Genomic DNA, 15,525 nt, shown 5'->3' on the forward strand with positions numbered 1-15,525 from the left:
CAAAACTCCTGCAGCTCCGAGAAGCTCCAGAGTCGACCTTCCCTGGAAAACAGCTTCTGGGAGGCTTTAGCTCTGGAAGCTTCTTGCTCCCTCTCCTGTGCTGTGCCGTCTTTCAGGCACACTCCGCTCAGGTGATTCCAAATGAACAGCTGGGGCTTGTTGCACAGCAGGCAGTACACAATGTTTTTCTCCATGTTGTTTAGACTGCAAATACAAAGAGAGAGACAAACTCTGCACATCACTTTATAGCACCAGTAGCGTGTCTCGGTATGATGCAAAGCTAGCTATGTCGCTACACTGGACACCGAGCAGTACCTACTTTAAAACTGAACCTTTGTTGATCCTCTGCTGTTTCTCCAAAGCACACAATGTTCTGCACAAAGACATTTAACTTTAGCACATGTATAAAACATGCACGCACACCAGCAGTTCGTTCAGCTAAAAGAAACGCTTCATAGAAACCATTTCTACAACCAGCAAACGCAAAGAAAACAAGCCATGACTAAAACAGCAGTTACGTAAATGAGCAAAAGTTGCTAAACAAACAAAACTGAACCAGAAAGTCTCCAGACATCATGTAACCACTGTTTGACAAACGGTCCTACCGTAGGATGATGTTACGGTGATGTCTGACAAACCATCCCACCTAACTGAAGCTGCAAATTCGATAGTTTTGTGCCAAAAGCAGATGGCATTTTCACTTTAAAATGAACAAACATTCACAAAGGCTTAAAACAATATAGTATCCAAGTCAATAACATGGTAATACTTCCAAGTATGAACACAGAGTAGCGTTAAATCACCCGGTGTTCCAGATTAACTGGTGACGGTGGAAACGATGGTGGATTTTTTAATATTTTGTTGTTAACAGCAACAAGACTGGCGGAGTGTGTCTGAAGGAACCTCACAAATGTCACAGCAACACACTGCAGTGGAACCCCGGCTTACGAAATTAATCTGTTCCCGACGGTTTTTCGTAAATCGAAGCAGCCATCGCGCCTTTTGAGTGCTTAGATGCTGGCTGGAGACGGAGTTCTTGGTGGCGGAGGCTGAAGAAAGCATACGTATGCATGCATACATACAGCACCACCACGGCGGAAACTGGCATAACATTAAGGTGTAAAGTTGTTGATTTTTTAATTCAAAGATTAATCAGGCTTTAAACATCAGGAGGTAGTGCAACAGACACTGAAGTGCACATTAAAGACCAGAGAGAACATTATTTTTATTATTCCACCAACAGCCCTGACATCTAAAACACTACAAGTAAAAAAGAAAGGCAACAAAAAACAATTCAGACATTTTTACACAATTAGTAACACTTCAGCTTTCTTTGTAATGTCTGCTTGTATTTTAAGAAGTATCGCATTTGGGTAAAACATTACCAATAACTCAAAATTAGAGGAATAAGTGTATATATGTGTCAGCTGTATGCATGCATACATATGCTGCATGTACATGACGTTCTAAACATTAAAACTAAAACTTTTTTTAAACTTAGATAATTTTAAAAAAAAAAATCTATTTTATCATTTATTTTTAGTGCATTTTTATGTTTTTGAACTAATCACTACTGCTACTTCCATCGCTTTTCCCCCTGTAAGGCACACTTTCACCTGAAGGTTGACTTGTTGCTGGCCTCTTTGTGAAAAATCTATCCAACGACGTCTGTCTCTGTCTACTTTTCAAAATGGATCTGAAGTGGGAGAGGCAGACGTCACCAAAATGCTCTATAGCATGAGCGGTAAAGTTCTTTTCAGGGTGATTGTCCTTGATATCGGCCGATGGTATGACGGCCTCCTCCTCCTCCTCGCTGAATTGTTGCTGTACTGATGAGTGCAGCATCGCCTCCAACTCTTGCAGCTCTGCCGTTGACAGCTCCTCTCGATGTTCATGCACAAGGTCGTTTATATCCTCCTCGTCAACCTGCAGTCCCAGGGCGGTGCCGAGATTTACGATCTCCTCAAACTTGACTTCAGGTTGAGGTTCCCCCTCAAATCCTTCAAAATCTCGAGGGGCAACAGCATCAGGCCACAGCTTCCTCCAAGCAGAATTTAGCATTCAACGACTCACCTCCCGCCATGCCAAAGAAATCAACTTGAGGCATGCAACGATGTCGAAATGATATTTCCAAAACTCCCTGAGGCTGAGCTGCGTACTCTCTGTTATGTCCGAACACCGTTTGAACATGTGTTTCGTGTACGGTCTCTTTAAATTAGAGGTCACTTGCTGGTCCATGGGCTGGAGGAGAGGGGTCGTGTTGGGAGGGAGGAAGAGAACCTTGATGAACGAGAACTCCTCCAGGATATCGTCCTCGAGGCCAGAGGGGTGGGCGGGGGCATTATCGATGATCAGCAGGCACTTCATGGGGAGCTCGTTCTCCTCGAGGAACTTCTTGACAGCAGGGCCAAAAACCAAGTTGACCCATTCGACAAAGAACTGTCGGGTCACCCAGGCCTTGGGGTTGGACCTCCACCTAACCTCGAGCCTCTCCTTTAAAGTTTTTGTGTTTCTTGAAGGCACGCAGATTTTCTGAGTGGTACACTAGGAGTGGCTTGACCTTACAGTCCCACTGGCATTAGCACACAGGGCGAGGGTGAGACGGTCCTTCATGGGCTTGTGGCCTGGCATCTTTATTTCCTCCGCGGTGATGTACGTACGCCGCGGCATCTTTTTCCAGAAGAGGCCAGTCTCGTCACAGTTGAATACCTGCTGGGGGATGTAGCCTTCTTGATTTATAAGTTCCTCAAATTTTTTAACAAATTCTTCGGCAGCCTTGTGATCGGAACTTGCTGCCTCGCCGTGACGCACAACGGAGTGGTTGCCAGTCCTCTTCTTGAACCGATAAAACCACCCATGCGATGCCCTGAACTCTGGGGAGGTTAGCGGTGCCTCCTGCGAGGACGTCGATGCCGTTGGCTGCTCATCGGAAGCTGCCTTACTTACTAAATCATTATAAATTGAGGACGCCTTCTCGCAAATGACAGTCTCTGTGGGGGTATTGCCAGTCTCTCCCTTGTCTTTAATCCAAACAAGGAGAAGCCTTTCCATCTCGTCGTGTATGGGGGTCCTCCTTTTGGACATGATGGTGGGGCCCTTTGAAGGTTTACCTGCTTTGATGACTTCTTTTTGTTTTAGAATTGTTCCTATGGTCGAAGGATTTCGGCCATACTCGCGTGCAATAGCACAAAGTTTCCCACCTCGCTCATATTTATCAATAATTTCTCTCTTTGTTTTCATCGACAGTACTTTACGCTTCATTTTGCTAGCTGCGTGGTTCAAGTGGAACAGCGAAGCGCAAGTACGGAAGCCAAGGGGTTGTCACATGATTCGGAAGGCATTGTGGGCATTGAAGGCTCAGCCAATCAGAGCCAGCGGATTTCGTTACGCGGGCATTTTGCCGTAACACGGGCAGAAGTATTGCCGTTCAGTGCCTTCGTAACTTGAACTTTTCGTGAAATGGGGTTTTCGTAAATCGGGGCTCCACTGTATTCTGCATTAGCCAAGTCAGCTAGCATTAGCATCCATCAACCTGCAGCCTAAAGCCACAGTGTATACACAATGACCCGCATCCTTTACCGAGATGTGCGAATGACCGAACAACATCCTGTACTGTGAGGTGCGCCGTGCACATTCATTGTAATGTTTACTAACCTGAGGCAGTGAAGCTGCTGTCAGCCTGGGTAACAAGTAGACGAAAACACAATAATCTTCTGTAAACCGTGAACACAAACGACACACATGCTGTGCTGGGGTTAGCTTCACAACAGGAAGTTCTTTCTGTGAAATTCTTCTTCTGCGCCCCAAAACACTGCTCGGTACCACCATCGCGCTCTGCGCCCTCTAGTGTCCGGATGTAGAATTGCATTTAATGCCTGAAACTCACAATCCAACAGGTTTTTGCAACGTTTTAAATCACTGTAACGTTTGAACCGTTCGCTCAATTGAAACTAATCCAATTGTTTCTGAAAGCAGAGACTCTGCGCTTTCTCTGCATTTATCTTTAGCGTGAATATGCATGCACACTTTGTTCACCTGATAGAAAAAGTCACATATAAAATTACCCGATACTTGAAAAAACACCAAAGTTAGCAGGTTTACTCTCGCTGTAGTTTCTCCGTAGCGTTACATTCACCTGGAAGTATGTCGGTTCTCAGTCATCCAGCTCAGCATAGTGTAAGGAGCTGCTGATGGAGAGTCCCACATTTAGCCATATGGGAGAGTCCCCAAGAGGGTCATGGACCCCTAATCATCCTCTACCTAATCATATGAACCGAGGTGTGAAGATAACAAAGCCAGCAGACAGGGTGGCACCTTTGTCTCTCATGCACGAAGAGAGACGCCTCTGAAAAGGCCTCCAGGCCTCTTTAAGTGCAGTCACACCTTACAAAAAGGGATCTTAAAACTGGATTATAGATGTTCAACGATGGTCGTTCACACAGCACAAAAGCATTGCACATTTGCCTTTCACGAGCTGCCGTCTTCCAACAAAAAGCATTTACAATTCCTCATCAGCCGTCAAAGGGTTTCCTACAGCTCGCCTCCTGCCTCTGCACAGCCAGGGAGCTTCTAACGACCTCTGACCTCCTGTAGTTTGGAGTTATCAAAGTAACCCATGACAGTAATGTTTATGCTGAGAGATGGGCTTAATATGATGGAATAAAAATCAGGTCTGATTTTATAGAAATGCTGTTGAATGCATTAGTGAGGAATGTGCTTTTCTATCTCCAGTGCACCCAGGAGGCATTTCTGCTGCACACAAAGGTAACTGAATGTCATTTCTTCTTTTCAGGTTGGAAATGTGTCCAGACTCTAACATGGACCCACGGGCCCCACCCTTGGGATTTATGAGGAACAGGGAAAATGATCGGGAGAGAAGCAACAGACTGACTGAAAGAACTGGAACGAGCTCGTATAGAATCAGCTAAACAATATTGTGGATGAACAAATAGAAGCTTAAACACCTCAGACAAAACTATTATAAAACGGCCCCAAAGCTAAAGAATAACAGCACGGAAACTGTGCAAACAGTTAGAAACATTAAAAATCCACCTGCTTATTGCTGCAAACCCAAAGATACAGAAGAATCCTTTTGGTCCTCCTTCATCACTTCCCTGCTCCTCCTCTGCCTCACCTCGTGCTCTCATCCTGGGTTTGCATTGAAAGTATCCCCACCTAATCCCTTATCTATGTAATGCTGAGCTTGCTAAACCTTTTTTATACTTTTTGTTTTATTGGTGACTCCAGAACTCGTGCAGCTGTTAGTGATCACAGCAAGTTTCCCAACCCCAGTTTTAGTTTCCACTCACCCTTTATTTACAGACAGACATCAGTAACATTGTCAGCTCTGTCTTGCCTGTTGATGGTCTTGTTTTCACATTTTGGGGTTAATCCTTTTAAATAAACTATAAAAACAATCCATGTGTCAGAGCCTCGTTTGTGCTGATTAGAGTCAAGTTTCTTTATTTGTCACATGCACAGTTATACAAATACAACACGCAGTGAAATCTATCCTGACACGCTCCTGCACTGTGGAAAGGGGACAGAAGAACATGATGTTATATACATTAAGTATACCAAATATACTTTGATGTATATATTATATACACTGTAGGTGTTGGAGCTGTTATCGATGAAACACTGTCCTTCTCCCTGCCGTCTCTCTTCATGAGATCCTCCACCGATGGGCCAAAGTCGGCTGTCATTCCCAGAATAGTCCAGGTCTCTATCTTACAATGAAACACAGACCGATCTCTGCTTCCTCCTCTGCCTCCTTCATCCCCTCTGAGGATCCAGAAAAGGCTTCAAAGACTCTCTACTCCCTGTCAAAATTAGGGCTTAAAAAGTTTTCTCCCCCAATAAAGATTAAACCATAAGCTGGGAGGGCTGGGTTTGTTTGCGCTCACTGGTCTGATCGAGCATCCCTGATGTCTCACACTGGTTACCAGTTCTTCAGAGGGAAAAACACAGGTGGGAACAGGAGAGAAACAAGGCACAAGCCCACACTCCCCACTCTGAATGGCACATCTTGCCTGCAGTTGGCCACACCGTTCCTCTACGTGGATTAGATGCATCTATGCAGTGAGTAACACACCAGTTTCTCTGAGGGCATATTGACCTTCCCCTCTGATTTTGCTCTCATTAAAATGTCACACAAACTGGGATTTTTCCCCCGAGAGCTTTAAAATGTAAAATCTATGCTGCAGAACGTGTGAGGCAGATGGTAACTTGTTCTGTGCAAGAAAAATACCCTCTGCTCAGCTTTCTGTTATGGCCTCTATCACTTCAAAAACACTGTGGTATCTAAGACATGAAGTTTTAAGTGGTTACTCTCATATTGGAGTTTAATTGACCAATGATGTGTATTTAAAATCTGTGTGGAAAAGTGTCTTCCACATGCACCCACTCACCATAGTTCCTGGTGGAGAACAGCTGCTCTAGTGCGTTTTGCTCCCTGTAGTCGTATGAATGGCAAACTACACTCACTGGCAGCAGCATGGGCACACTGAAGCTTTCTTCTGACATTTTCGCTATAACGGGCACCCCTGATGAGTGATCAATAGTTAGACGTCTGTCTAATTCCTGCTTTGTGTCTTCTGTTCGTGTCGGGAACTGAAGTTCAGATGGATCGACTGATACATTCCTCTCACTCTGCATTTCCTTCATTCTCCATACCAAGAGTTTTCTCGCTTTCCCTCCTTGGTCATACTAAGACTGCCACATTAGGCTTTTTGCTGATGCATCAGAAGAGAATTTATTATATTCAGTTCTCAAACGTAACAATTCACTTTGATGAGCTCGATGTTAAGTTGTTTTGAGGAGCGGAAAACAAACTCCCGATCTTGGAGGTTCAGGAATCGGATAAGCACACCTGTGTTGGTTTGGCTTTCGAGGTGTTAGGGTGCAACTGCTGATCCTCGGCGCCGTCCCAGAGACCAAACAGACGCAGCTTCTTGCGTCGGACGTGGTTCTCCAGGTCGTCAGTCTGATTTTCAGCTTCCTCATCACAGAAACACATGAACATTAGACCGGAGCATTCGGGGAGTGAAAGCAGTATTTCAACCTTTAAGCTGAACTAACGTTTTACCCTCCTCTTCATCGTCTCGTCTCCCTGCTGTCAGAGACACGACACCCAAATGAACCTCTAAGAGATGATGTCATCAGTGACCAATCAAGAACGAGAATAGATGACTGACACGTGCTACAATAAGTCTTAGTTTCCCTGTCACTGTATTTTAGGAGTGTGAAGCTATAACGTTATTTTAAAAACTAAGCCGAGCCTGAGAGTCGTGGTTGTGGTGAAGCAGAGAGCTCTGACGGCCCGGACCCGCCCCACAGGTGGAGCTCTGCACAGCCTGAGCCAGCTCACACACTCAGCTACACCTCTTAGTTTACATCAGCGTGTTGATGTTTGACTCCATCCACCAACACGAACCTGATGTAGTTTACTCTCATTTTGAGTCGATCAGCTGACTCTCAGATCACAGCACGGGAGATGTACGTCATTAGCCTGCACGATCGACACAGATGACAAGAGATGAATCCTGACCAATCCTGGCACCTGTCAAGAACAGGAAGGTGGACACAGAACGCTGCGTATTCCAGGAAAAGCTGGCAAATGATTGTTTGGTGTTGGAGTGTTGGAGACAGTATCTGTGTGCAGTGTGATGCTGAGGAGCATCAGGACATTCACAGTGCTGACAGTGAAGTAGCTGCTTGCCCTGAAGTAGACGATGAGCAGCAAAGTTTGCAGCCAGCTGAGGAACAATATCTAAACAATCTGCAGCCTGTGATCTGAACACAGCACATAATGATCGTGTGTCACAAAGCTTTGCTGAATAAAAGTGTCGTCACCTTTGTTTTCTTGCAGATTATCATCGTACACGTGAGCTCTGCTGATCTCTCCACCTTCTTCTACTTCTTGACACCTTTAAGTGACATCATCCAGGTGTGTTTGTGCTGATGCCTACAGGTGTGTGTGTGTGTGTGCAGGTAATACCCTGGAAGAGGTGAACATGATGAATGTTTCAGGCTGCTGTGATGTAACATGTTCTAATCAGGCCCAGACACAGAAACCATTTTAAAAGACAAATTCATATTTTATTTCTTCTTCTAAATCTTTGTAAACAAACTGAATCAGTTTTTCAAATAAAGTTTGTTTTATTTTGAAAATCATCAGAGGGGAAACTGATGACGATAAACATTATTGTGAAGAGTCTATAAATACTGATGATTGATTGGAGCTGTCTCCAGCTGTTTGTAGATCGTTTTCCCTTCAGCTGCCTGGATACTGATGACATCATGGGGTGTGACCTCTGTGATTGGCTACTCTGAGTTAGTGCTCAGCTGCTGCTACACTTTCAGTCGGTTCACTCACACACACACACACATACTCACACACAGTTTAACGGTCAGAGAGCTGCTGATGAAGATGAAGGAGCTGCTCCTCTTCCTCTCCTGTGTCCTCTGTGTCTCTGCCGATGGTGAGTTTGTCTCGGTAAACTCTGGCAGGCCGGCAGCAGCTTATTGATCGGTGTTTCATTTCAGGTCTGCACGGTGACGTTCATATAAACGGCTGTTCAGACTTCGATGCAGAGGACATGTATGGACTGGATGGGGAGGAGGTTGCCTACGCAGACTTTAACAACCACACGGAAGTCTACATGCTGCCTCCTTTTGCCGATCCTATGACTTACCCCGGCGCTTATAAACAAGCTGTGACTGAGCTGAAGGTCTGCAGACACAACCTGAAGGCTCTTGGCGCGGTGATGAAGGACTACCCTTCCAATAACCGTAAATACAAACATTTAATGTGTGTCTCACCTCACCTGTGTTTACCTGAAATGATCAGTCCAATCAAACACAGCCAGTGAAACAAACTGATTAAAGGTATGAAATCATTCCACCTTAAACACATTTAGAAATTGACATGTTTCTATTTGTGTTTCTATTAAAGACCACATTTATTTTTCTTCATTAGTTTCTCTGGAGCTGAGCAGAGTTCTGTCTGTGCTCCTGTTTCTCTAGTTTAACTTCACGATTCGTCAGGCTGGTTTCTCTCACACAGACAATGATGGCATCATCTCAGTGAATGACTGAACAAGTCATTGATGTTTATCACGATCACCTGCTGATGGGAACCAGCTGAAGCTCTGATCCTCTGCCTGATGTGTTTGTGCACAGATGCTCCTTCAGCTGCGATGATCTACACCAGAGACGAGGTGGAGTTTGGAGAGGAGAACACTCTGATCTGTCACGTGACTGGTTTCTATCCTGCTCCTGTCAACGTCTCCTGGACCAAGAACGGACAGAAGGTCACAGAAGGATCCAGCACCAACGTTCCCTATCCCAACAAAGATGGACCCTTCACCCAGATCTCCAGACTGCAGTTCACCGCACAGCTGGGAGACATTTACAGCTGCACAGTGCGACATCTGGCCCTGACTGAACCACTGACCAAGATCTATAGTAAGAGAACTTTATTTAAACAAAAGACTGAGGCCAGTGTTCATCAGAGCAGCTGGATCTGATCTGATAGTTTGACACGATGATTTTTGTCACACATTTTGGAGCCAATATGATCATCTCATCCCACCAACGATGGGAACAGAGTTTAATACACTGAATCATATGAACAGTAAGTAAGAACATACAGAGAACAGCAAGACGACACAGAGCAAAGCAAGCAAAGCAAACTGTGGGCTGTAGAGCCTTAAGTACAGACAGCAGAGCAACACAGAGACAGACAGAGCAGATGTCTCTGTGGCTTCTCTTTATAGGGGCCAGTAACTCCACCTCCTGCTGCTGCTGCAGGGTAACTTTCCACTCGTCCTCCAGCCAAAAACAGCTGGTGCTGGGTCAGGGGCTGGTCAGGGCTCTGGATCAGGGTTATCTGCAGCTGGGGGCCCTTTGATGAACTCTTTGCTTTGCATTATCACAATAGGTCACGACACAGTCAAACGCCACATATTAATCCTGGTTGTTAAATCTCGCAACAAGCAGAATGCATCAACAGGTGCTCTGACAGCAAGTGGCATAATCTTATGATAAACATGTTAATAATAGCTGACCTAATTATACAGGTTATATACAGTAGTATTGTAATGATCGTTAAGGTGACTTTACTGTGATGTGTTCAGTATCTGTTACAACGTAACCACCTTAATAACCCACGGTGAGGGCAAAACTACTTGAAAGTTACAGTACATATGTTCACTGCACATAGATATATAGTGCATATAGTTATATAAGTATACTTTCCCAACATTCCCCTGGTCAACCAATTTAAGACAAATGAATTCCTGTTCGTTTGCAAAGCAGACGACACAGCATCCCTGAAAGAATTCTCAAGAAACTTAAAACGAGACTAATTATAGGAAAATGAAAATAAGGCATGAAACATACCAGTAGACACAAATTACATACGTGGATTACATGACACCATATGTGAAATTGATATAATTAAACAATTAATTCCCAGTTTTGGATTTCATCTTGGTGCAGCTTCTTTTTCTGAACAAAGGTCTCAGTGTGAGCTGTGAAATGTCCTTTGATAGCTTCAAGGTTTATTCTGGAGTTCCACAGGGCTCAGTGCTAGGACCAGTTCTGTTTACATTACACATGCCTCCTTTAGGTAACACCACAATAGGCACAACATACCTCCGTCATGCAGATGACACCCTCCTCCATGTATCCAATACACACCAGTCAACCTGCAGGAATGTCTCCAGAAACCAAAGACCTGGATGACCTCGAACATTTTGCTCCTACATTTAGATAAGACTGAGTTTACTGTCCTAAAAAACCTTAGACATATATGGTATCTAACCAGATACTTAGTCTGGATTTTTAACCAGGATCTGTCCTTCAATGCACATATTGAAAACTGCTTTCTTCCATTTTTGCACCCATGCTTCTATCTCTAAAGTTAGAAATATCCTGTCTCACACTGACTGAAACATGAGTTCATGCATTTGTTACTTCCAGGCTGGACGACTGTCATTCTTTATTATCAGGATGTCCTAAAAACTCCCTGAAAAGCCTTCGAGCATGAATACTGGCAGGGACTAGATGACACAGTATATCTCTGTCATCCGGTCGGGGGCAGGGATAGCTCAGTGGGTAGTGTGGACGCCCCCACTGAACGGCTACCCTGAGGCACTCCTGAGGGTCCCTGCACATTGCTCCTCGGGCGCCTGATTTTTCTGCTGCCCACTGTTACACTGAGTTACATGTAAGAGAGTAATTTCCCCACGGAGATCAATAAAGCATACGTTATTAGCATGACAGCCTTTGTTCTTACGGTAAAGGAGCCATTGAAAAGCTAAAGCAGCTGTAATAGACTAATCATACACATTTACACAGACATGCATGAATTTCAGTTTACAGTCATACAAAGTTCCCTAATTGGACCTTGTTACATATTTGGGTGGTTGACTCTGAGGCAGACAGTTTACCCTATAGATTGAACTAAGACCTTACAAATTTAAGAAGCACAATGACAACATTCAACAATTAGACTTAACAACCCCATTTCCCTTAATTTTAAATAATACATGTAACTGAAATCCTTCTGGTTTGCACCGTAATATAGCAGCACAGACAGGAGCTCTGAGTCAGCAAGACTTTAAATGAGACAGTGAGAGTGAGGAGGTCCGACAGATGTTTGAGGGTGCAGCTGATGGCAACATCAATGAACTCTGTCATTGGATATAGTGGAAAATGCATGGACGATATCATCACTAAAACCACCGTCTGCAAATATCCAAATCAGAAACCCTGGTAGATAAGGACATTCTTGCTAAGCTCAAAGTGCGGACCTCTGCCTTTAACTCAGGGCGTTCTGATGCATATGAAGCAGCCAGGTACGACCTCTGAAAAGGGGCCACAAAGGACTACAGGGACAAAGTGGAGTCCAGCTACCACAGCTTTGACGCCAGGCGCCTGTTGAATGGACTACACTCCATCTCTGACTACGAGAAGGAAAACACAGCACTGTCCAGCCCACAGCGTCTCTTGCAGACGAGCTCAACAACTTCTACGCTCGTTTTGTTGCAGACAACGAGGAGCCGCTGCTCTATCCTCAGGAGCACAGTGAGGCTGTAACTTATACTCTTAAAACAGAAGCTGTGAGATGGTCTTTCAAAAAGGTCAATCTTCACAAAGCTCCGGGACCGGACGGCATCTCAGGCCGGGTTCTCAGAGCATGTGCCGACCAGCTGGCAGGGTGTTCACCAACATCTTCAACCTCTCCCTGAGGCAGTCAGGGGTCCCCACATCCCTCAAAACAACCACCATCATCCCCATTCCTAAGAAATCAGAGGTCTCCTGTCTGAAATGCTACCGCCCTGTTGCACTGACATCCGTCATCATCAAGTGCCTTGAGTGGCTGGTCAAAGGTCACCTCTGCTCCTCCCTCCATGTTACATATCTGCAAAGTTTGGCATGAACGGCAACATCCCTCCAAATTTCTACAATCTAAGACCGAGAGCTTGCTGACGAGCTGCATCACAGTTTGGAACAGAAGCTGCTCTGCAGCAGCAGGAAGCCACAGAGCATCACTGGCACGAGGCTTCCTGCCACTCAGGATGTTTATCTCCAGCAGTGTCTCAAAGCACACAGCATCATCAGGGACCACAGCCACCCAGCACATCAGCTGTTCTCCTTGTTACCATCTGGCAGACGTTACTAAACCTTCAATAATATTCTAATGTAAGAGTGTTAATAATGAATATGTCTTTATGATCTCCTGTTAATGCTCACATGTGGCCTAATTCCTGTTATTTGTCTTCTTTTAGGATTATGAGTGAACTTTATTGTCATTGTTGTCATAAACATATAAATACAGAGTAATGAAATACAGTAACAGGGCAGGAGCTCTGGGCTTTAATCTTGGGAGTTTGTTGGGAGGGTCACTGCTGCAGCTGCTTCATGTGGTCCACTGCAGATATGATGGATAGTTAGGTGATAGTTGTTCCCCTCCTACGCCTGCCGACCCTTAGACGTCGTCCTCCGCCTGACTCCTCCACTCCACCTTTGTGCAGGCCCCATCGCTGACCCTGGCCTGCGTACTGCCGGTGTTGCTCCTCCACAGGCTCTGGCCTGCTGATCTGTGTTGTACCCTTCAGTTGGTGAGCTCCTTCATCTGTGAGCAGTTATGTTTTCCTTCATGTCAGGAGAGTCGTTATTGCGAGTGTGTGCAAACATCAGTTAAGTAACTGTTTTCTCGTCCTGTGAGCTCGACCTCTTCTTACTCTCCCTTTCTTTAACTTCCTTTTCCTCTCGCTTACATGTTTCCTCTTCCACAAACTGTCTAATCACACTCTCCAGTGTGTGTGTGACTTCCTGCATCTCTTACTTTCTCATTCTCAGTTTATTCCTTAAACATATAAAGTGCAATTTGCTTCTTTTGTTGAGCAGTAAAAATCCCTCTGATGTTGTGGGACTCTCAAAAACTTAGTTCCTGGTTCAAGCCTGACACTTTGGGCTTTGCAGGGTGAAGGCCTCGTGTTTCATGCTCCTCTGATGCTCTTTGAAATGTTGTTTCTATTTTAGCCATAGAAGAAGGATTGCACACAGTCTGACCAGCATCAAGGCAAGTGTTTCAGATACCACTGATCTCTTTATACTTCTCTCCCACACAACACCTAACTGTGCTCTTACTGTCCCTCCTAAGACCCTCCCTCTCTCTCTCTTTCATGGCATTTCTAATCTCTCTTTGCTGTTTGGGCTGATTGGGACCTGATGAGTGTAGAAACAAAGAATTACCTGATTTTTTTAAGCCTGATTTCTGTTTCTGAGAAAAATGAGATCCACATATGAGGACATTTGTTTTAAATGCTGATCGAGCAGTGACAGTTTAATGTCTATAATGGTCCAGACAACCTAAGATGTGATGTCCACATATGTGGAGGTTAATCAGCTATTCTAGTGATTCAAATAACTTGATCAGTTCTGCATCACACAGCTGTTATTCCTGTTTTTCTTTTCCCAGACAGATATTTCTGTTCTTTGAATTTAAATGTTTCTTTTCCTCTAAAATGCTCAAGTGTAGCTACTTTGCCTTCATTCCTACTTGTTTGGGAAGAGCTGTGATCCAGCTGTTTGAGTTTTTCATAGTTACCTCATTCTTGGGGCTCTTCAGGTTGTTTTGTTGCTTTAACTAATTTATTATTAACACCCATATAAAATTATGCTTAAAATGAATGACTAATGTAAAAAATTGTGTTTTCTTTATATATGTTTGTTATGTAAATGTGCTTTTATTTCTTCACTCCACATAAAATGTAAAAAATAGTTGTTTATTGTATTTTATAGCCTATTTACAAATTCAAATTTAAACTATTTACATTTTTTTTGCTTTGGGCTCTGGGTTGGTTCGGGTGGATGTGGTGGTGTACTGCATGCTGCTGTAGATGCAGCAGCAGCAACAGTTGCAGACACACTGGCACCTTCACACTCAACTGACTGTGTTTCATCTTCCCATTGCACTGATGGGTGGACAGCTGTCAGGAGCCTGTGCAGTTTGTGGAGCGGCTCCATGTGATATCCTCTACACTCTGCCTTTGTGTTGTCAACAACATTAAAATGCTTCCAGATTTGGCTTTTCTTGGTGTCACTTAATGACCCAGGTGTTTAAAAACATCTTTAAGAGTCTACGTGAAAGTTACAGTGCACATGCTCAGTGCAGGTAGATGTAGAGTGTATATAGTTACATAGACATACATGTCATCCTGTGTCCTGTTTGCCTCCAGATGTGGAGCTTCATGTTTCTCTCTGTGTGTTTGTGTCTCCAGAGGTGGAGGCGTCTGCTCAGCCTGATCCAGGTGTTGGACCCTCTGTGTTCTGTGGAGTGGGTCTGACTCTCGGTCTGGTCGGTGTGGCTGTTGGAACCTTCCTCCTCATCAAAGGAAACGAGTGCAGCTGATTGGCTCACGGTGACGATGTCATTCTATGACGAGCTCCTAATCAGTGTGACTGTGCTGTAGGTGAGTGTGCAGAGTTCGCCTGTAATGAGCATCAGATCCTTTGTTCTGTCTGGTTCCTGTTTACCTGCCTCAGCTGACGTGCTTAATAATGGAACATCTGTATGAGCTGTGCCGTCAGCCGCTGGTGTCAATAAAGTTTAACTCTGGAATTCAAAGCAAAGCTATTTTCAGCTGCTCTCGCACCACCAGCAGATTTTACCTGGACTCTGTTCCTGCCACAAAAGTGATGAGACTGAGATCAGTTTGATGTGACCTCAGTGTTCATAAACTCCTATAATGTGTCTTTGTTTACCAAACCGTGTTTCAGATTTTCATATATCAATAAAGTTTAATGACGGATTCTGTGTGTGTGTTGAGTCAGACTTTGAGCTCTAACAGAATGAACATTAATGATGTCTGAATTTGTCTTTGCAAACACAAAGATGTCAAACTAAATCCTGATGAAGACTCTGCTGATGAAAGCAGGTGAAAGAAAAATCAGTGAGTGTTTATAGAAACGAATCTAACATGTTTGTATTCCAGATGTTTTAATATCTGG

General features: G+C 44.3%; 3 protein-coding genes and 1 long non-coding RNA gene across 5 annotated transcripts in view; 2 read left to right on the forward strand and 2 right to left on the reverse strand.

Annotated features, from left to right (window-relative positions):
- The window catches only part of LOC146672956 (uncharacterized), a 5,839-nt gene extending 2,050 nt beyond the window's left edge, over positions 1-3,789 (reverse strand). The window contains exons 1-3 of one of the 2 annotated variants that reach the window (XM_085401520.1): positions 3,655-3,789; positions 320-373; positions 1-204 (exon numbers count right to left, since the gene is read on the reverse strand). The exon at positions 1-204 is cut by the window's left edge and continues 93 nt beyond it. In XM_085401520.1, the coding sequence (XP_085257646.1) occupies positions 1-194 (194 nt within the window). In that variant the 5' untranslated portion in view covers positions 195-204; positions 320-373; positions 3,655-3,789. Of the gene's footprint in view, positions 255-319; positions 374-3,654 lie in introns of those variants that run through there. The other variant, XM_085401519.1, reaches the window with a different exon arrangement.
- LOC146672933 (uncharacterized) overlaps positions 1-15,525 on the reverse strand; it is a 405,352-nt gene that overhangs the window by 336,847 nt on the left and 52,980 nt on the right. The window lies entirely within an intron of this gene.
- The window catches only part of LOC146672937 (uncharacterized), a 339,553-nt gene that overhangs the window by 297,559 nt on the left and 26,469 nt on the right, over positions 1-15,525 (forward strand). The window lies entirely within an intron of this gene.
- On the forward strand, positions 8,377-15,384 carry LOC146672957 (H-2 class II histocompatibility antigen, A-U alpha chain-like). The gene is made up of 4 exons (XM_085401613.1): positions 8,377-8,483; positions 8,548-8,793; positions 9,184-9,468; positions 14,796-15,384. Exons 1-4 carry the CDS (start codon positions 8,426-8,428, stop codon positions 14,924-14,926), a joined length of 720 nt encoding a protein of 239 aa, XP_085257739.1. The 5' UTR covers positions 8,377-8,425; the 3' UTR covers positions 14,927-15,384.

Source organism: Rhamphochromis longiceps, linkage group LG3, assembly GCF_057381845.1.
Source record: "Rhamphochromis longiceps isolate RC_006_pf linkage group LG3, R_longiceps_female_GT1.1, whole genome shotgun sequence".
In the NCBI taxonomy this organism is placed as follows: Eukaryota; Metazoa; Chordata; class Actinopteri; order Cichliformes; family Cichlidae; genus Rhamphochromis; species Rhamphochromis longiceps.

Coding starts and splice junctions, on each gene's coding strand:
- LOC146672957 (XM_085401613.1), top strand. CDS start 8,426: ATGAAGATGAAGGAGCTGCTCCTCTTCCTCTCCTGTGTCCTCTGTGTC. Junction 8,794..9,183: donor GGACTACCCTTCCAATAACC/GTAAATACAAAC, acceptor GTTTGTGCACAG/ATGCTCCTTCAGCTGCGATG. Junction 9,469..14,795: donor ACCACTGACCAAGATCTATA/GTAAGAGAACTT, acceptor TTGTGTCTCCAG/AGGTGGAGGCGTCTGCTCAG.